The sequence below is a fragment of the Cryptotermes secundus genome, unplaced genomic scaffold (genome assembly GCF_002891405.2).
Source record: "Cryptotermes secundus unplaced genomic scaffold, Csec_1.0 scaffold901, whole genome shotgun sequence".
Classification (NCBI taxonomy): Eukaryota; Metazoa; Arthropoda; class Insecta; order Blattodea; family Kalotermitidae; genus Cryptotermes; species Cryptotermes secundus.
In genome coordinates, this window is record NW_019729906.1 from 190686 (window position 1) to 213866 (window position 23181).

The window sequence follows — 23181 nt, forward strand, 5'->3', positions numbered from 1 at the left end:
CCCACATGTGAATTATCAAAACAGCCACAGAAAATTTTCTTAGCATTCTTGGCTCATGTAACAATTTTACAGACCAGAAGTCAAGTCACTTGGTTGGAAGAGAGGGGCAATGCATCCTTATGGCTGCTTGAGGTAAACCCTATTTTATTTTCAGATCGAGAAATGTAGACCGCCTCTGTGGTCTAGTGGTTAGAATTCCTGGCTACAGATCCAGAGGTCTGGGTTCGATTCCCGGCGCTACCAGATTTTCTGAGAAGTATTGGGTCTGGAACAGGGTCCACTCAGACTCGTGATAATTGAGGAGCTATTTCAAGGAAATAGCGGCTCTGGTCTAGAAAACCGCGCCGGCCACGCGACACCCTCTATCCACTAAAATTGGCAGTTACTTTGCCGGTAAGTGGTGGTCACTTGGTTGGTATAGTTCGCTTGCGGACTAGAACCACAGAGTTTGTTTGTTTTCGTTTTTTGATTGAGAAATGTATATTTGGTGTTTGACTATGGCTGACAAAAAATAATAAGCGTGGCTAGTGTCATGGGGCTAACTGATTGGCTGCTGGTAATTAGCCCTCTTAGCATGATATTCCTGACATGATTGGCTACACCGGAAAGATTAAAGATACTTTCGTAGAATGAATAGCAACTTCTAGGTTCTTGTAAAATGTTCTCTGAGGGGTTATCACAGGCTATCCCATTTATCATAAACACTTACTGTTGCTGAGAGAATATATCACATGATGCTGGCTTCCACAAAGTTGTCTCATTTGAATGCTAGTCTGAATGTTTCTTATGCCTCAAGTGAAACATCCTTGTATATACAGTGTGTCCAGGTTCTGTTAGGACTGTGTTCATTAAAAATACAAGACGTGAATTATTTTCAAAATTTCACTCTTTTTATTCAAAATAGTCTCCTTCTGAATCAATACATAGCTGGAATCGATTGAAAAGTTTTCGAAAACAGTCACTGTACTCTTGTGGAATCACATTTAAAACTGCGATACATTCCCTTTGGATGTCCTGGATGGTGTCGTGACGGTCTCCTTTCAAATCTGGCAAATACGGAGGATAATCAAGGACTGTGATCCCTTTTCTGGCCATAAAATCACGCAAAATCTTTGATTTGTGGGGTGGGGCACTGTCGTGGAGGAGCGACCAGGAACCTTGCTCTTGATATTCGTGTCGAATTCGAAGAATTCTCGCCCACAAATGATTGAGGACTCCAAGATAATAATCAGAATTCACTGTTTGACCTTCTGGCAGAAATTCCTTGTGAATGATTCCTTTGGAATCGAAGAAAAGGGTTAGCAGTGTATTTACTCGACTCTTTTGCATGTGCACTTTCTTTGGTTTTGGCTTCTTTGGGCTCAACCATGCTGCACTCTGCTGCTTTGTGAGGCTCATATTGAAAACACCATGTCTCGTCACCAGTTAACAATCGATTTTGTAAATTTTGTATCACTTTGGTCCGACCGTAACATGTCTTTGCAGTGTTCCACTCTGGCATGTTTTTCATCACCTGATAGTGCGTGTGGTACAAACCGCTCACAGACCTTCTGTTTGCCCAAATCCTTGGTCAAAATTTGATGCACAGTACTTTTTGGTATTCTGAAAAGCTCCTTGATGAGTCTTGCAGAAACACATCTGTCTGATGCAAGGACTTCGGTCACTTTTTTCACATTTTCTTCAGTGCAACTTGTTCTCTGCTTTGATGCATGTGGAGCGTCTTCAATGTCCTCCCTGCTGTCACGAAATACAGCATACCATTGAAAAATGTTCAAGCGACTCAGTCACTACCGTGCACACTTTTCATCATTTTGTTCGCTTCTCCGGCTGTTTTGCCCAACTTCAAACAAAATTTGATGTTGGCTCTCTGTTCAACTGCCATTTTCCAACAAGCGTCAGAACAGTACTGTTACATTCAAGGTCAGAACACATGCAGTGTTCTTGTGCTTTGGAATTATAGACAGCCAGAGCTGAAACTTCAAGAATCTTAAATGCCACAACTCGCTGACAGATGGCATTGCAGGGCAAAGTTTAAAAAAATGAGTCCTAACGGATCCTGGACACACCGTGTACCTGTTCTGATGGTTGCACTTCACAGGTGAAAGTAAGCAGTCAAAAATGTAGGTGAGTGGGGTACAAAGGATGGAACACAATAAAAATGGCACAGGGAGAGGGAAGTTTACTGATTCCTCCAGCTTCCAGATTTTTAAGTCCAACATTTTTCTGTCACCAATAGAAGCACACAGCAATTCACAGATTCCATAGAAACTTTTCAGGTGTTGATGAACTTTGGCAGTTAGAAAAGGTACTAAAAGTTTTTTTGTGCAGTTGTACTTTTACATTCTACCAGAACCGAGAGATAAGTTGTATACTTTTCAAAGACAGCACACAAAAGTGAACTGGACCCTTCATTATGTGTCATCAGTGTTACTCCACCTCAGAAGTTCACAGAGCTTTCTCACTGGCCTTACCGATGATAAAAAATTAAAACATATTTGGGGGGGGAGAATAAGATCCTTGTATTTTAACCCTTCAATAAAGCACACCTGCTTTAATATACAACAGCTCTGCATCTTGCTGATAGAAGGTATTTATGGGCCTGACACCCAGCATCAACTAAATGTGCACACAACTGGTCTTGTTTCTTCAGCATGTTTAGTGACAGACCAAACACACCAATATTCTCACTTTTCAATGATTTTACGTTTCATTTCTACGGTTATTTTTATTCTCTTATGGATCTCTTTTTGCGACTTTTTGTTCAGGACATTTTTGAAAGGGTTATTAAACTTTGCACAAGAAAATCACAAATAATATGTCTGAACACAAGTTTGGAAAAATGTGTGATCACAAGCGACACTAAGATGCTAGCGGAACGAGCGCTAAACACAGACTGATGTAGCAAGTGCACAATCCCGGACTTCCACTCTCGTCACTTGTTATGTGAAACATCGCTCGTTAAGCAAGTCATTTTTACAATTTGTTCTGCTCGTTATGTGAATTACTCATTAAGCGAGGTTCCACTGTATTTGGGTGCTTTCATGTTGGGGTCCAGATCATATCTCTGAATATACAGGGTGTCCCAGGAGGAATGTGCCAAACTTCGGGAGGGTGTTCCTTATGTTAAAGTATGCCGATATAACCCAAAACACCTATGTCCAAAGTTGAACGGTTACGGAGATAATGGCCAGAGAAGTGTCAAACTTTGACCGGGGTTACACACTTGTTGATTACAAAATAGATATTAAAACTGGCAGGAATATGTGGATTCTGTAATGTTAATAATGTACGTAACATCAAACCAACTTGTGAGTGACGGAAAGCCATAAAATTGAAGTACAAAATACTCGCTCGCCATGTCATAATTGTCCTTAGGTTTCCAAGCAGTATACATAACACATGACTGGCGTGCGATGACGTAATATGGCTGCGCTATGAGCCGACCACATAACTCTTATTATACCTACATTCACGGATAATCTCTTTTGGAATTTCGTTTCCATTATCTCATGTGGATTATTATGGGACCACGTATGCACATTTCGTAAATTATTTACACCGTCCAGGGTAAAAGACGCCTCATCACTACACATGACACATGAATGGCAAGCGCTGGTGTAACATGACTGACTGCATATTCTGCTATAAGCCAACTACATAAGTATTAAAATACAGTACCTGCTTTATAGTAATTGTTCAAAGTGTCCTCCGCCAGCTGCAATGCAGTTTTCGGCACGCATCATGAGGGATTGGGTAGCAGAAGCAATGTTGCCTGAATGGTGACGTATGTGCTCTGCCGCTGCAAAAATACGATTCCGCAGTGCTTCTCGGGAATCGACCTTAGTTTCGTAGACTAAGGTCTTCATGTGGCCCCAGAGGTAATAATCTAGAGGCGTAAGATCTGGCGACCTCGGTGGCCATGCAATGGGACCACCACGACCTATCCAGCGGTTAGGGAAGGATTCATCTAAGTAGTGTCTCACGTGCTGAGTATAATGTGGAGGAGCCCCATCATGTTGGAAGTACATTTTCCTCCTTATCGTTAACGGGATGTCTTCCAACAAACATGGTAACTCATTCCTTAGGAAGGCTCCATACGTGTTTCCAGTTAAATTGTTGTGAAACACAAAAGGTCCGATCAACCTGTTCCCAAGCACACCACACCATACATTCACAGAAAATCTCTTTTGGAATTTCGTTTCCATTATCTCATGTGGATTATTATGGGACCACGTATGAATATTTCGTAAATTATTTACACCGTCCCGGGTAAACGACGCCTCATCACTGAATAAAATGACGCTTAACAGTTCGGGATGAGCTTTTATCCAGTGGCAGAAATCCATACGCTGAGCATGGTCGCCTGGTTCCAGATGTTGTACCCTTTGATCATGGTAAGGATACAGGTCTTCGTCATGTAAAGTTCGCCACACCTGCATACGTGATACGCCGATGCGAGAGGCCATTCTACGAGTGGAGAGACGCGGACTTCTATCAATCATGCGAAGAATGTTCTCTCGTGTGTTTCTCATTTGTACATCCTCCCTTTCCGACTGCACAGAAACACTCGGAAGAGAACCAGTCTCACGCAATGTCTGGTGAATTCGCGTAAATACACTTCGAGATGGAATCCTTCGATCGGGAAAACGCCTTTGGTACTCTTCAACAGCAGCACGTGCATTGCCACCGCAAAATCCATACACAAAATGCATATCACAATACTCGACGTGTGAAAACACAAAAGGCATTTCAGCAACTCATCACACAACTAATTTACCACCCATTCACGACCCCCCCGCAACGTAATCTGTAGGCAGCGCATGAGCTTACGCTAGTGTGACTCGCGGCACTCAAGGACAAACAGATAAGGGTCTCAGCTGACAGGTACGTATAGTGCGTGGACCTGCAAGAAGACCACACTTTTCTCGGGCCATTATCTCCGTAACCGTTCAACTTTGGACATAGGTGTTTTGGGTTATATCGGCATACTTTAACATAAGGAACACCCTCCCGAAGTTTGGCACATTCCTCCTGGGACACCCTGTATAGTGATGTGGATGGCACAACAGGAAGTAGGGGTCACGTGAACTCTGGGTTTCCACGAGTGATGTCACGTATCCCCACTCCTATCATTACGCAATGCTCGGTAAACACCATTCCCCGCGAGGCTGTGATGTCACGCAACAGGCGAGCCTGTGCAATGACTGTTGCTAGGCAATCAGTAAACACGACGTCAAGCAACAGTGAAGCGATGTGAGTTTTTGCTGTCTGACCGAGGGTTTATAAGAGTTTCTAGAGAGAGAGAGTAACGAGTCAGTTAAAATGTAGCAGTGCCGAAGACAGTTGAATTGTAGTAGTCACCGAGTTCAATTGTAGCGAGTGAATCGTGATACTGTGAAGAGATTTGTGAGTAGGGTTTTTAAAGCATGTAAACCCGCAACATTGTCATAATTAATTGTACTTACGATTTGTAGGTTGTTAAATAAACCAATTAACAATCTGAACGGCATCTTCAGTAGCAAAACACATTACAATATGTTACAGTAAACTCAGTGACTGTGAAATTTATTTATGCATTTGCTAGGACCACATTTCCCTTGTAAAAGTGGGGTCACCTGCAATTCAATCACCATGCCCCTTTCTAGATAAAAACTGGTCTGAGTGCTTGCTAAGTGCCACTGCAAGTTATCCCATACAAAATATTATATTTCAGTATCCTGTTGCAGTGAGGTATCACTCGTTAACTCATTCCCATCTCTAATGCAACACAAACCGTTCACAGTCTTTCCTTTATTTTAAAATTCCATTAAAATCACATTTAATTGCAACATGTTTCGGCCTCACAAGGCCATCTTCAGGCAACTGTTCATTAATTGAAACTGCCACATTGCAACAGTTTGTATGTAAATGCATCCCATGCTGTCGACTCAAGGTAAGGAGGGGGGGGGGTAAGGTATATGGGAAGTGAAAGTAAAGAGAGAGAGAGGGGGGTAACTGTATGTTATGTTTTGGAAGTACTGATTATAACATCATATATGGGGTTGAACATTTCAGTAAAATTGTCATTCAGTTGTAAATTTTGTTTAGTGATTTCATAAATATGAAATCTTTCGTATGTATCTTTTTTAATTTTACATCAACCAATCAGTCGTCATATATTTCTCATACAGTATGGACATTTTCTTTCGTATGATGAGGCACCTCTACTCTGTAAGTACATATATTATATATACTACAGCTTCAATTTAAATATTCAAATAACATATTTAATACTATTCCTTTTTGTATATTTTCAGATTAATTAACCTGCAACATCATGGGCCTCCAATACCATCTTATATTTTTATTTTTTCCACGGAAAGTATAAAGTAAACATATGACTGATCAGATGTTACAAAACATCAATTTTAATCTTGTTTTATATTATAACCTTCAGTTTTATATATAAATGACTGTTGTATTTTTACACAAAAGAATTAACTATTTTTGTCATTGTATCTAATTTTACCACAGTTCAATAGTATATGTGTGTGGATTTGTATTCACCTGATGATGGCCGTTAACGGCCGAAACATGTAGTGAGGCATAACTGGGTATTGACATTGATACTCCTTAATTGTGATGTGATGGAAAAATAAAGTTATATAATATGCAACAGCATGAGATGCACTGACATACGAACTGGTGTGGTGTAACAGTTTAAACGAGTGAACAAATGCCTGAAGATGACCTTGTACATCAGAAATATGCCGCAATCAAATGTGATTTTAATGATATTTTAAAATAAGAGAGAGATTGAACGGTTTGTGTTGCAATAAAGACGGAAATGAGTGAACAAGTTATCCCATGCTATGCTAATGACTCTTTCAAGACTGTATAGCACCAAATCATAGGATGACTAACGAATGGTGAATTGGAAAGTACTTGGAAGAAAGCTGTCATGGTCTAGATGAAGTGCCATATTTGAATTTGCCTGGAGGGAATAAGAAAAACCTTGAAAACTTAAGTCAGAATAGCTGGTGACCTGACCAAGATTCTAAGCAAGCACCTCCTGAACATGTTCAGTTCATCTGTATGGAGACGAAGGTATTCGGACTACTAAGTGGAATATTTAATGTCACAAGAACTAGGATTATTGAACTTGGACAAATTAAGTTGCAGATTCTGATATATTGGGTTTTTGGACTTTATCCATTGTCCTGGTTTTTAAGATAACTAATAAAAACACGACGTTTCGGAAACTGGATCTGTTTCTGTCCTCAGGTGAAGGAAAACACCTATTCTGTTGGGTCCGTTAGAAAGAGCTAGCCTCAATCACTGGACCTGTGATTGAGGCTAGCTCTTTCTAACGGACCCAACAGAATAGGTGTTTTCCTTCACCTGAGGACAGAAACAGATCCAGTTTCCGAAACGTCGTGTTTTTATTAGTTATCTTAAAAACCAGGACAATGGATAAAGTCCAAAAACCCAATATATCAGAATCTGCAACTTAATNTTGCAGATCCTTGGAACACGTAAGTATTTAGCACTTCCAGAGCAGGAGCCATAACAGTATGGGCTACTTCCATCTTTACTGGTAGCTGTAACCTGTAACCCTATGTTTGCAACTTCTGTTCGTCTTTCTGCATAACCAAGGTTTAACTGTATCATCAAGTTAATTCCAGCTGCTACCAAGCTTCTTTGCCAACAGATGGCACATGACTGGCAAAAAGTGAAGCATATTTACAAGACATACCTATCAGTGTGTCAGGACGGCTCAGTTAATATAATGACAGGCTACAGGCTGGACAGCCCAGGTTTGATTCCAGGCAGTGTAAGATTTTTCTCTTCTCCAGTGTCCAGAATGGCTGTGGGACCCAACCAGCCTCCTAACCAATGTGGACTGTGTGCTCTTTCCCCAGGGGAAAAGCTGACCAATCACCTCCATCTAGTGCAAAGGTTAAGAATGGTATAGCTATACTTCCATTTCCCCATATATCTTCATGACATAGTGCTTAACTAATTACGCACAGGGACAACTTTATCAGCTTACCATAAATAAAGGTAAAGCTATCCCTGCAACAGGTCATGAAGGACCATAGGCTTGTGAGATGTCAAGGCTTCCACATTTTCTTTAGATAGTTGGGTCACAGATGTTGGTAAGGCTGTCAGCCTTATGCGCCTGCTGCCCTTTAGCCCCCCCCTCATCAAAATTCATGATAACTCATTTCTGTTAGAGGCTCAGTAGACCCCAGGGCCATAGTGTGGTTGGAAGGAGTAGGTAAATTGAAAAAATCCACCTCATCAGGACTTGAACCTGTAACCTTCTGGCTTGTAGCATAATGCCTCACCTCAACCAACTATACTACCGTGTGCCCCTTACCAACTTACCATATCAACGTGAAATGACCGCAGTAAAAAGGACAAACGTATCAAGTTTGTCAAAAAAATAGTCACCTGGACCTTCCATTTGTATAGTAAGCATGAAATCAAACTCATTAGCAACTGAAAGACTCATTTCTTTTGCATACTTTTTATTTCCAACTTCACACCTACAACCAAAAAATTTATCTCTTCAAAAGGAGAACAACTTTGGTATGGGAAAGTACTAGAACACATTGTCACATGTATAAGTGGCTACTGACAGGGTCTGGATTGGTGACTGGCTTTATTGCACACTTACAGATGGTAACTACAAGTAATTATAATACTCTTGCTAATTTATGCACTCATCTTCTCACTACAGCACATACATCTTCTCAGTTTGTTTTCACCATCAGTTTCCTGGTAACAGATCCTAACAATGTCCTCTGCTTATGTCCATACCGGCTGAGGAATGTGTGACGACTACATTCTAATCTTGTCCTGCTTACAACCCCTTGGCACTGACAATGTAGAAAACACCACTCCTCACTGTGGTAGTTCAATTGCTGCTGTGGGAATGCTTGTCTGCGAAGCTGTTATCCAGCAATGACTGCTGTAAATTTGCTTTTTCTACAGTCATTGCTTATAGTCATTATGTAGCAATGGGTCTACGTGCTACAATAGGTTAACAGACATAAAGTACAATAATATAATACTCAAAAAAAATGGCTGTAGTGTTCCAGTAAATTTGTAAAGCTGGACGTTTGACAGAGGATAGAAAATAGTTAAATGAATACCTCTTTTCACTAAACTAGGTAGACCTAAGGAAAGTCAGAGCTCCAAGTATTCAACAAATAATATATACACCATATAAAAATCATTTACTTCATTATGTCTCTAAGTAGTCATAAGAAAAACACAGAACCAGTATCACATTATACTCTTATAAAAGGACCAAAATAAATAGCATACCTTGGGGTGAGAATGAACATCTGCAATACTGAAACTTTTGTCTTTCCCATAACTCTTCCCACAGGTCAAATATTTCAACACAAATAGGTGCTTGATAAAGTTCAGTCTGCACCTCTATCACTACACACTTCCAGCTGACTCCATTGCTACCTGGCAACACTTTGCCAGGAGACCTGTAAGCTGGAGAAGAGTTGTCATACCATCCACTATTCTCAGGTGAGTCATTCCAATTTCCTGAAGAAAACAAATCATCTTCAAATAAAGCACTCACATTACTTATCAGACTCAGAATACCTGATACTAGAAACATGCTCATTCATAATCACTACCACAACAAAGTTACTCTAAGGACCAGGGTCTCATGATTGTGACAATTACTCTGCAAGCTTGGCAAGTCAGAGGGTGAGATGGATTCAGAAATTGGTTTTGTACCATCCAACCTGAGAGCTGGTGGTCAGAGGGACTCTAGACGTGTGCCATGCCTTGGGCTGGTGCGATATTTTAGGTAGTTTAAAGGCCAGCAAGAGTCATGGTGGCAAATATACCTGACTTCCTCAGTTACCAATCTCTTTTTATATTCATATCTATATTAACTCACAGATTTATTAAAGATGACCACTAAACCATCTTCTAAGCTAGTATAATCCACTTCACATACTCAAAATCCATTTCCCAAAGATCTACTTTAATCCCCTGATGACCTCTTTCAATGGCATCCTCCCTACCCATGAAACTATCATTAAACGGTAGCAATATTAAGCTTTGACGTGTACTGATAAACAAAATGCATTCTTAGGTCAAAGAAAGAGCGCATGCAAGACCGCCATTTGCTGATAACATGAAAAACCAGTGCAATCTAAATGAGCCTTAGACATGGTAAGGCTGAAAAGATCTAACCTCTGGATATACCATGCAGCCCATTAAAAGTCAACCAACATTTCAGAGGAACATGCTGCCTCCATCTACAGAGTGAAGAATAAGCCAAGCAAGAAACCAGCATGAAACAGTCAGGAGCAAGGCAACACGTTCCTCCAAAACACCAGCTGACTTTCACAGATTATGCAGCATTATATCCGGGAAGACACAACTCTTTATAACCTCAAATCCTACATGGTATGTATATTTGGAAAAAGTGGTTGACCATGTCTTGGAAATGATAATGGATTAATATTATCTTGCTGGCTCTGCCCATCTCCCAAGTTCTTTCTCTTCATATCTTGCAACTGATATCTTGTATTAAGATAGTTCAGAACCTTTTTTTATAAATTTTCTTTCACTTTATCATAACTGTAGGAAATAACAGGCACGTATGAGTCTCAAATTTTCAACATCAAACTGTAGAAAGAAATATCTTGATAGATATGTAAATGTTGAGTTTTCATTCAGATAACTACTTTTGCTTTATGCAGTATATCTGACCACCACAATCATACTGGTTGGCAACATTAGCAAAGAATCAGTTTGTTGACAAAATCTCTTTCTCTGTCCACAATGAAAAAGGACATGACCCTATAATGAATCTTTTTAAACACACTAATTTATGAGAATTCTTCATTGAAAAGGGATATCATATCAAAAGAGATAACTAGTACACTTAGCAGCAAATCCCAGAAGATTGTAATAGTAGCCGCAGATTCTAAAGGGTTCTGACGGTGTACAGAACTCAAAATTACTGGATTTTTGGACTACGTTCATTGTCCGATATCCTAAAAACTAGATACCACAACGTTTCAGAACCTGGATCTGTTTCTGGCCTCAGGTAAAAGATTGAGGTTAGCTCCTAAGAAACATAACAGAGTAGGTGTCTTCTGCCTTACCTGAAAACAGAAACAGATTCAGTTGCTCAAACGATGTTTTCTAGTTTTCAGCATAATGGACAATGGACATAGTCCAAAAACCTAGTAGTTCTGATTGTAATATTAATACGCATTACAATGATAACCTACAATCTCTCTTCATTATGGAATAGTTCTGGTAAGGAGCTTTCAGCATCACATTTCAACTCCACACCAAGAAGACATCTAAATGTAGGGTAGAAACTTACACTTACATTATTTAACATGAGTAAAAACTGTGACATAAAACAAGGTAGTCCAGACCATGATAAAAACCCCCTCTTACATTTCAATAACAAAATACTTCCCAATCAAGATACATAATTCTTCCAAAATTAAAAAACTGTGTGGCAGTTGGGAAAATGCTGTACTTTCTTCAATGTCCCTGAAAACTGCATTAAAATGACAGTGTCTGATCTCCAGTGAGGGTTAAAAGGAACACTATTCTGTAGTCCTTCAGTGGCCACAATCTTTTCTATTTGCTACAAGTGACATCTACCTTTATAAAGTCAAGCTTCAATTCCTCTGACATTTGCATAGATTTAGCGACACGGAAAATATTTCCAATGATATCTTCTGCTGCATAGCCAAGTTTCCACAGATGAGCCATTATCTGCAAATGAAAGTTACAATACTATGTACAACAAATTATTCAAAGATAACTACAGAGAATTACTGCTCCAGCAAAACACAAGCTAGACTTTCTCAATGTCTATGTTAATACACAGACTTGCACTGCACAGTATAACCAGACAGCAAAGTTACACCTCCAGGGCTTGATTCAACTGTTACAACATTTGGTATACCTTATAAGCCTTTTCAATGTTTCCATCAATACAGTGTTGCAACATTTCTTTCACTAGAAGTGGATGGGGCTCATCGCATACCTGAAATGAAATAAACACAGATATCAGTATACACAACCAAGTTCGCATAAATTTAAGTTTGTTTCCAGAAACAATCTAATGCAATCCTCACGTTTCATCTGCCAGACCATTTCTATTTCAAGGAACACGTTTTGGTTGTTATTGAACAATCTGAATACTGGGTAGGTTAACCTTTATCAGCCATGCAAGTCAGTTGATAGGAAGTCTATGACCTCTTTGTCAGACTCTATGACATTAAATGGAAATCAAACCAAATAATGAATATGAAAAGTTGAAAAGAGTCAGAAACACAAAAGGAAATTAAAAGATGTGCTTAACCCACACACTATACTACAACTATCAAAGTGAGCGAGTGAGGCTTAGTGGCACAACCAACTAACACTACTTTACCTATGAAGACAACTGAGTGCTACTTTCAGGGCAAAGTGAGGAGCTGCTGTCTCACACTAACAAATAAGTTTATAATTCCTGACCAACAAATGGGGCACATTTTAAACAACAATAAATATGGAATCAGTAAAAAATATTTATTTTTGCTGATTCATACAAAACTCTTTTGAGATGCTGATTTTTAGAGCAAGTAGCTTGCTCAGAAAATTTTTAAGAGTATTCTGGTATGTAGACCTGTTGCTAGGCAGTAGCCTGCAAACAGCAACAGAGGAATGATGTGTTCTGTGTGATCCGTGCGGAGATGTTATAAACAGCACAATACATGAGTGGTACTTAGTGGAGTGCAGTGAGTTGGTTGGTCAGTGAGAAAGAGGACTGCTACAGTTCAGTCCTTGAGAGCTGTTGCTGTTAGAAGTTATTACCAGAAAACTGGCAAAGACACAGCAGACTGAGAAGATTAAAGCGTATGCTGTAGTAAACTGCACAGCATGAATTATCAACAGCACTACAGTTACTTGTAGTTATGAGTTGTGTGTGTAAGTGTTCAAGAAATCCAATTAATAATCCAAACCCTGCCTATAGTCATAACACACATGACAGTATATAATTCATTTGCAATAACCCTGTATAATTATACAGGGACATTTTTAAAGCTATTGACGAGTTCATGGCTCTGTGCTTTGCTGCAACTGGTGCACTACCAGCCACGAAGTGCATGTGAATTCTGTCAATGATGCAGCATGCTTAACAGCTGATAATGTTTGGAATGAAGAAAAATAATTAACTTGTAGACATCTACACAATATTATGTCACATGGTGGACAGTGCAGTTCATGCATGAGAGGTAAGAACTTCCCTTCATTCCAAATGTTATCATCAAAATTCGCGTGCACTTCACAGCCGGCAATGCACTGGTCGTGGTGAAGCGCAGAGATGTGAATGTGTCAAGTTTATTAAAAAAAAAACAACCTGTACAATATTTACTTTGAACACATTCTCACTGCTGACATGCTTGAATCCATTGGATGTGGACTGCAAGTTGTTCAATGCTTGCCGCATGTCACCCTGGGCAGTGAACACTATAGCCTCCAATCCATCTTCTGTGTAAGAAACCTGCAAAAATGATGCACCATTATTTCAAAGATGAGGAACAGTATTCTCTGAACACCTGGTCTTCAAGAGCAGGATGGCTTTCAAGCATACAATTATCCACTGCAAAGGAAACACTTCAGTTAAATTGTTTCCTTTGCTCTGAGTCCAGCCAAGTGCTGGGTCTGTCACAACTGGGGACTGAGGCTGACACTGTGCTTGGTTAGGACTAATGCATATCAGAGAGGCAGTGACAGACAAGTATAAGCACTGTTGGAATGATTCCAGGTAAAACCAAAGCACCCGAACTGAAACCTGTGTCAGAGTCACTTTGTCCACCTCTGATGCAATGGCATGCCCTGTCTTCCTAAGTACGATAAACAATACACATTTCCAGTCCTACAGTACGCTGAATTAAAAATCCAAGACATATGGAACTACAGGCAAGTAAAAAGCCGGGACTACACCGATGACCTATTGAAGTAGCCAGTGACAAGATGTCCACAGAAAAACGCCTGTAATTTGTGGTGCCAGCTGAATTTCAGATGGTGTCACTGATACATCATCCCTGCTCCGCACTAAAATGGCAGGTGACACAAACAGTTATCAGCAGTATATGTGTGAGTGCCTCCAATGTGAGATAACAACTATTAAATAAATAATGCTGTAAATTCACCTGTTCCTTCTGGCAGACCTCAATAACTTTCGCCAAAATTTGAGCATCAGAAAGCCGACCATAACGAATCATGGCACATCTTGATTGAATTGCTTCAATTATTTTCTCACTGTTGTTGCATGCTAAAGCAAATCTTGTTGTACGGCTATACAATTCCATAGTGCGCCTTAGGGCTTGCTGAGCACCTTCTGTCATGCTGTAAAGAAACAAATGCTGCAAACTTTGTACCAGGAACTCTTTAATGATACTTACGGGTTTTAAAAGTTAAACATGAAAATTAAGCACAACTAAGTGAAAATCTGTGCATTAATAAATGCAGAGTATCAAGTTATTGTAGTGAGGAGGGGAGAAGGGTAAACATCACTGGTATCACATAACCTCACTTACTTTCTGTTACTGAGACATATTCAATGATGATGATCTGCACTGCCAAGTGTATCATGAGCATCAGTATTAACAGATTTTCTTCAAAAGAACACCAGCATATGTACATGTTAAAATGTGGGACTTGTATATTTAAGAAACAGGACTACATTACAGCAATTTCAATACAAGGTGTGTCTCAAAAGACNTGGGAGCAAAAAGAAGTCGGCTGGAGCTAGGTCAGTGCTGTAGGGTGACTGCGGCAGCTTGTCCGTCAATAATTTGGGGACCAACTTGGCGCACACCTTTCGCATGTTCAATTCATCCATAACGATGCGATGCACAACAGTTTTTGGAATGTTCAGAGTGTCGGCTAACAACCAGACAGTCATTTGACGGTCAGTATTCAACAAATCACGCACACGAGCCACAGTTTCATCGGTTTGGCTTGTTGATGGCCGTCCAGAGTGGGGGTCATCTTCCACTCCTTCCTGGCCCTCCTTAAACTTCTTCACCCACCTTGTAACTTGCACATATGATAGAGCAGACTCCCTGTAGGCTTGCTTAAGCAGTTCGTGAGTTTTGGCAGCTTTTTTGTTGAGCTTTGTGCAGAACTTGACTGCCCAACGTTGTTTGAAAGTATCCGCCATCTTGCGCCGTGACGCGGTCACAAAACACAGGTGCACTAAATCAGCGATACTGATGCCCCGATGCTCGTGCAGACTGACCTTTGGGCGCGCTGTGAAGCTACAGGCCTCCACCCTAACCCAACCGGTTCCAGCGCGCTACGACCAGTAGGAGCGCGGGAACGAAATATATTTCATGACTTTTGGGACACACTTTGTATCTTGAAACAGAACGAAAATTTGAGTATCTTCTTTCAGCATTACTGCAAATCAAATAAGATCTATAGAACACCATGCAAAATAACACTAACCTGTCTGCTTCATCTAGGATGATAATTTTATGTTTGCCCTGTGGCAATGTAACCTTCTGCTGGGCAAACATTTTGATTCTGTTACGTACGACATCAATACCTCGATCATTTGAAGCATTCAACTCCAGCACCGCAGAACTGAAAGCAGGTCCCAAGAGAATACGAGCCAGACATAAAATTGTTGTCGTCTTGCCTACACCTGGTGGACCCTGTGATATGTAACAAAAATTAAATAGGCTGCAATCAAAAATTTGTTACAACAAAAGGTAAAGTAAAATGTAAAGTTATCCCTATATGCAGGAGCAAGCCCCACCATTCCTAACCTTGGCTTTAGATGGAGGTGAGCATTCAGCTTCATGCCCCTGCTACTTTACTCCCTGGGAAACAGCCCTCAGTACTCACCGTACAGGAGGCTCAGTGGGCCCGAGAGCTGGTCTGGATATTATGGAGAAGAAAAGAATCACTTTTCCTTACAGGCAATTGAAACTTAACTCCCCAGCTGTCCAGCCCCTAGCTTAGTCACTATACTGACCATGCCATCCCAGCTCCCCACAGTACAAAGCAATTCACATATAACCAACAAAACAAAACAGATTACTTACTTTTGGCAACACATACTGCTGGACTCCATCCTGCATTTTGTTAACATTTTTAATGGCAACCACACAAAGGAATGCGCAAATAATCAACAAAACATAATACAGTGCAAATACAGGGCAAAGATGATTTATTTCTTGAAACAGATGCTGCTGTCATCCAACATTTAATTACTGTCTTCAGCGGTGACCATAAGACATTTCTGTGGCGTATCCAAATGTCCCAACCAGAGCCAAAGCTGCGATAATTATAGAAGCCATTCCATACATTACAGTTTTCTAACAAACACAAAATCATTAACGTTTTTATGTTACACATAAAATGGAATAAATCTCTGCCAATTTCATGTTTTTCCAGCTGCAGTGCTGTCTTTCCACCAGAAATTATTCAAATTACATATTTGTGCATTTACTATTCAGAGTTAACATAAACCTGCTAAATAACTTAGCGGGGCTGAGCCCTTCTTGAGGAGCCACCAGCTGTGCAGCTATTCAAGGACTTCCCAGAATTTTATGGAACACAAATATTCATTATCCTATTCACAAGATCCCTCCATTAGTCCCTATCCTGAGCCAGATCAATCCAGTCCATACCACTCAATTCTATTTCTCTAAGATCTATTTTAATATCATCCACCCACCTACATGCTGGTCTTCCTAGAGGTATCTTTCCCGCTGGCTTTCCCACCAATATCCTATATGCATTCCTCTTCACCCCATGTGTGCTACATGCCCTGCCATCTCATCCTCCTCAACTTGATCACTCTAATTATACTTGGCAAAGTGTACAAGTTATGAAGCTCCTCATTATGCAGTTTATTCAACCTCCTGTCACTTCATCTGTCTTCGGTTTAAATATCCTCCTCAGCACCCTGTTCTCAAACACTCTCAGTCCATGTTCCTCCCTTAATGTCAGAGATCAAGTTTCACACTCATACAGAACCACAGGAAAGTAGTTTTGTATAATTCTATGTTTTTAGACAGCATACAAGATGACAAAAGGTTCTGGGCTGAATGGTATCAAGCATTACCTGAATTCAATCTCCTCTTAATTTCCTCCTGAACCAAATTTTGATTTGTTACTGTTGTTCCAAAATATCTGAAGTGTGCCACATTTTCAAAGCATCTGTTAGCTATATTTAAGTCATGATTTTGCAAATAAACCTGCTATAAGAATAAAGTTAAGTATCTGCTACGTTACAGATAAGAAGTAAACTGTTGTTGTCATTCACCCCTCTGTGGCACACTTTGAACTGGGCAGTCTGCAAATGCCATCCTGAATACTCAGAAATGCACATAAGTTGCATTCACAGATAACAATCCATGAACATGAACTCAACATATTCATTAAAAGAAAAATGGATTAAATTACAAAATACCCAGAACACAAACATGTAAACACAATAGTAAAAAGACGAAAATGCCCACACAATTTTTTTTATTCATATTTGCTGTAAGAGGGTTCACATACAAGTGACAGACTGGTCTTTGGAACTGAGCAGTGTTACCACATGCAATGTATACAGTATGGATTGTATCACTTTTTGATCACTAAATTACTCAACATGTCACATGCAGAGGGTATTATAAATAAATAAATATTATTGGAACAGGTGATCAAGTTTCAGTTTCGTTACATATGATTATAACCAGTTCTGTGCAAGTATTTGATATCATGGGTTGTATCTCAGGAGCCCATGTTGACAGAATACTTACACCATATGACAGGTTGCAGATATTTCTAACCTGCTTTCATCTAGCACTTTTCTGAGAACCCACATACCAAGTGTGATCTCATCTCCATAACATTTCTGTCAAGGATGGATCAAGGCATATGAGCTCACTGTTCTTAGTGCATGAAGCATCATTAATGTCACAGGACAGAAGCATTTTTGAAAAATAATAGTCATTTAAATTGCTGAAGAAAGTCACCATGTTTTATGAAAACAAGATCTAGCACTGTGTTCACAAAAGCTCACAAGTCATACCTATCTTGAGCTAAATGGATCTAGTCCACATGTTCCCATATTTTAATATTATTCTCCTACTTACACACAGCTCTTCCGCAAGGGGCCCTAATCTTTTGGGGGATGGGGAAGTAGGTAAAGCTTCCTGTCCTTAACCAATTAAACACTATGCCATGATGACATAAGAGGACCGGATATACAGAACCACATATTGCTTGACCTTGGCACTAGTTGGAGGTGTGGTCAGTTTCATGCCCTGCTCACCCTCCTTGATCTGATTGTCCTAATATAAGGAGATAACCTCAGGGCCTGCTGCAACTCCTTCGACCAGTTCAGTGGGAACGATACGTGCTACTCTCTTTGGATTCATGGAGGCCAACTGTCTATACAAATTATAATTTCTCCAACAATACTGCCTCCTTCCCTCAATTTTCTTCAGCCTTCTCATTACACACTCTAAAATAGCAATAAGCCACCCATTGCCTGCTGGACTTAACAGTGCAGACCATGAGTGAATCTCACCAACAAACAGTTCTAAGTACTGAATTATAATGATACTCCAGAAAATTATTTTTTAAAATAATATATATATATACACCAAACGTTCCTGGCTATCAGACCATAAACATCAGTTTAAAAGTACACAACCACGTAACATGGAAGGGGAAAACAAGAAATGCATTCAGAGTTGTAACAGGAAAACTTTACAGAAAGAGGAAACCTGGAAAACCAAGACATATGGAAGAAAGATTACACAATCTACAAGAAAGACAATTAGGTGACATGATTTGGACTGAGGTACCTAGTATCAGGATCCAGTGATAGCCTATTAATGTGGTGATCATAAACCTTCCATGAAATCAGGATGTCCAAGTATTAAAACAATGCCTGAACAGCAAAACCTTCAACACTTTAAGCACACATAATTAGTCTGTCAGTCTATGTTAATAAATATTCAAATTTACAAACTGTATAACAGAGCATGCTGTAATGGGAGTCAATGTGTTAAACCTTCAGATTTAATAAAACTGGAAACTTTTCTGTAATGCAGAGTTCTGTCTTCTGGGATATGGTACCATGCAGTCCATGGGAAGTCAACCCATGTTTTGGAGGAGTGTATGGCCTCCATCTTCACTGTCGAATTATAAGACAAGCAAGAAACCAGAGTGAAGGCTGGTAGCACACAGAGCCTGCTTTCATACTGGTTTCGTAACTGGCTTATTCTTCTACCCTGAAGATGGTGACATGCTCCTCTGAAATGTTGGTTAATTTTCAACGAACCACACGTTGTTATATCCAAGAAGGCAGAATTCATTATAACCACTGCTGTGAGAGCCTTAAATCCTACATGTGACGCAGACTGCAAACTCATCATCTGTATGAAGAGACTTCAACACTGTACATGGCACATCACAATAATTGTCTCAGTTTCTTCTAGTAAAACATGCAGTGATCAGGTTATGTACAACTTACAGCAATAATGATGTTTGGTACATTTCCAGTATTTGCAAATACTTCAAGTCTTGTGACAGTATCTTCATTTCCAACAATATCCTTAAATGTCTGTGGCCTATACTTTTCTATCCTGTAAAGAGCAATACCGTGAGTCTAATCTCATTATCCTGTGTTTACAAAAAAAGAAAAGTACACACAGCCTCAGTTTTGGCAGCCTCAAAAAATAATCTTTCAAATTATCATGATAAGTGTACACTTAACGCTCAAGCCGGTGTGCAGGATAACTGAAGTCAAAGCTGTTGGTGTGTGTATCCTGGTACAGCAGATGCAAAACAGAATGACACCTGTGCAGCGGTTGATGTCACACAACCATCCCATTAACTAAATGTTTTCTCACAAAAGTATGAACAGCAATACACTTTTACTTCTGTCAGCATAGACCCAGTACACGTCCTGCCTTAAGGGGGGCGGGGGGGAACGAACACACACACACACAAAAACACCCACCATTGCCACATATATTTCTATTTTGTGTCAGACATGGACATGAAACCAGTAATGACAATGGAGTCAGAACAGTAAACTCTGCCATATCAAAAAACCTAACTGTTAAGAGTACAATATTCTCATACTGCAACATTTATAAATACACGACTTCTACCTATGGGAAGATGCATAATCAAACTGATCATGTCTTGACAGATATATGATGGCATGCAAATATGATCTTTCAAAGGAGTTGGCTGTTACCTTGTAATATTTATATTTGCTTGTTAATCTTATATTTAATTTTGACAAAATCTTTTTATGACTGCATGTTCTTTGACTTCCTCTATATCCAATGGTTGTATCAGCCTGGATTAACAGAAATGAAATAAATGAATGAATGAATGAATGTGATGCTTACCATTATTTGGTGATTGCAAAAGTTAGGATGATATTATCAGATAGTAAATGTATGTATGTATTTATTTCATCTCTACAGATGATTGTTACACGATATAGGGCAAGTCAGTTACTGTACATTGGCTGATTACATTAAGAGAATAAAGTTACAATATTTAAAATTGTTTACAATAGTTAAGGTTTCACATAGTGTGAGGTGGAATCAATATTAGGTCCGCTCGGCACGTCGGCTTCCATATGTCCTATTGTGCCTGTACTGGTGATAATGTTTATGGAGAATTTGATGGAATGAGGACTGGCAGGGGAAACCAAAGTACTCGGGGAAAACTTGAATAATGCACTGAATCTGGTATACTTATGAAACCTACATATGCAATCATTTGCCTCATGCACTTCTTGTTCAATGCATTCTAAATCAAGAAGATTCTCCATTTCCAGTGTTTCAACTTTGCTTTAGAACATGCCATTCAGAATGTCCAAGAAAACAAAGAGGTACTTGAAGTGAATGGGGCATACTGGCTTCTGGCTTATGCTGATAATATTAATTTATTAGGCAAAAACATAAATGCCTTTAAAAACCTATGCAAGGTCTATCAGGAAAGTGAAAGTAAACAAATACAGCAAGTGCCAACTTCCCATATCATTAACCACTAAAATTCTGTCCTCACAAACTTCACTAAATTGCACTGATTACATGTATTTTCTTGTTCTTCAACAGCCTCTTTCTAGAAAAATCTACCCTTCCCTCTCCTCCCAAAGGACCTCCTCTAAAATTGTTTTCACATAACTGTTTTGATACTAGAAAGGTGCATGACTGGACAAAGAGGCATTCTTAATCAGACTGTCTGTGATGTTCTGAGCCTGCTAAGTGGATTCTGTAACAGCACCCTCAAAACTGACAACTACTGTTTTTCTCTGTTGCTGAGAAAACTCTGATACTGACAGGCTTGACCAAAAAGTAAATGACAACAATCACAACACAAAATAAAATATACACAAGTTATAAATCAATACAAAAGTTTATTGATCCTCATTCCATCAAAATTCTCCATAAGCATTATCACCAGTACAGGTACAATAGGACATATGGAAGCCGATGTGCCAAGGGGACCTAGTATGGATTCCACCTCACACTATATGAAATCTTAACTATTGTAATCTACTGTAATCTATTGTAAACACTTTTAAGTACTGTAACTTTATTCTCTTATTGTAATCAGCCAATGTACAGTAACTGACTTGTCATGTAACAATGATCTATAGAGATGAAATAAATAAATAGATGAGTTCCTGGTTTACATAAACATGTATTATCGTCTGCACAGGTTATGTACATATGACTGATAATTAAGAAAGCTGAACCAACAGCTCTTTATATGTGATTGGTACCAGTAGGAATGACCACCTTCACATACCTACAACACATTTATCATCCTATCAGAGAGGGGTGTATTATTCAGGTGTCAAGCTATTTAAAACTCTGCCATCAAATATCACAGTTTAAAAAACGATAAAAAGCAATTTAGGTTTGTTTTATGAAATTATTTGCAAAGTAACGTATTTCAATCTGTTGAGCAAGCAAGGGGCTCAAAAGTTAAGAGTTAATAAATGGTCTGTGTGCGTGAATTGTATATTGTTGAGACTTGCTTGTTGTAAATGTGGTAATATGTGTGATGTCTGTTTTTGTTATGAATTGTAATATTTTATAATTGTAACTGTGTTGATGATACGGCTTGCCAGTGTGTGTGTGTGTGTGTGTGTGTGTGTGTGTGTGTGGAATGACAAGGCGTGTGGTTTTTCCGTGACCCATGTGTGTTGTCCTGCCAACTTGAACTATCTGTGAGAGGCCTGATTATATATTTTATATCCAGCCCTACGGGGAGATGATTGGATCCATGAAGTGAAAATAAATGTAAATGAAACTATGGATATGAAAAGAAGCGGAATTTGTCCACAGGGGAGGAACCCCACGTAAAATCTGTCTTAACCAGATTCTACCCTGAGATCTGAAACACGAATCTCCATAAGAGGCTAATCATTATACCGCAAAGTGGGGCAAGTATACAGGTGGCTTAACTTCTGTTTGGATTTGTGAAGATGTACTGGTCTAAAAGCCGCCAAGCGATGCAATGTTGGAACATCCTCTCCCACTACGGACACTCTGTAACACAGCATTTCAGCCTGCTTCTCTATAAAACGGCTCACTCTTTGATAATTTTTACGTTGCATGTAAGAAATGTTTCTCAACAGTGGCTACCGTCAGCGTATGCGTATATACACTCCACTCCCTATGTGTCGAGAACTACCAGTATACCTACAGGTACTATTGGTACCCGGTATTATACTTACCATGGTAGATTATGGTGGCTTTTTCTTACTTCTGCTTGTTGCGTAGTTCCTGCCTTTGATGTGGAAGGTTCACTTTCGCAGATATTTACCTCCATAACCTCCACATATTTATCTTCCGAATCCGCCATACTTCGGTTTTATTTCTGGCGGGAGAAAACACCAATCACAGCTCTTCAAATTAACAACGTTTCTCCCGATATGACGAAGATGAAGCACAAACCGATTCATAATAGTAAAGGTAAGGCAGAGTTGTCCCTACTTAACTAAGGAAGCACTACGCCACGAAGGCATATAGAGGAGTGGATGTATAGACCCAAATTTACTTGAACTCGGCACTAGTTGGAGGTGAGTGGTCAGCTTCACGCCCCGGCCGCTTTACCCCCGGTATCCATTGGATTTGAGGTTGAGTGGGCCCC

The 23181-nt window shown here is 39.6% G+C and overlaps 1 protein-coding gene across 2 annotated transcripts; it reads right to left on the reverse strand.

The window, feature by feature from the left end:
- Nucleotides 1-8329: 8329 nt before the first annotated feature.
- On the reverse strand, nt 8330-23063 carry LOC111865814 (replication factor C subunit 2). 2 transcript variants are annotated; one of them, XR_002843046.2, is made up of 9 exons: nt 22766-23063; nt 19529-19640; nt 15493-15701; nt 14193-14388; nt 13412-13540; nt 11957-12037; nt 11650-11763; nt 9316-9549; nt 8331-9018 (listed from the first exon to the last, which is right to left on the reverse strand). XR_002843046.2 is itself a non-coding variant. In XM_023854139.2 (8 exons), the coding sequence occupies exons 1-8, from the start codon at nt 22891-22893 to the stop codon at nt 9436-9438; spliced, it is 1083 nt and encodes a 360-aa protein (XP_023709907.1). In that variant the 5' UTR covers nt 22894-23063; the 3' UTR covers nt 8330-9435. The 2 variants fall into 2 exon arrangements, 1 of the variants encoding a protein (XP_023709907.1); XM_023854139.2 differs by having other exon boundaries at nt 8330-9549.
- Nucleotides 23064-23181: the final 118 nt, after the last annotated feature.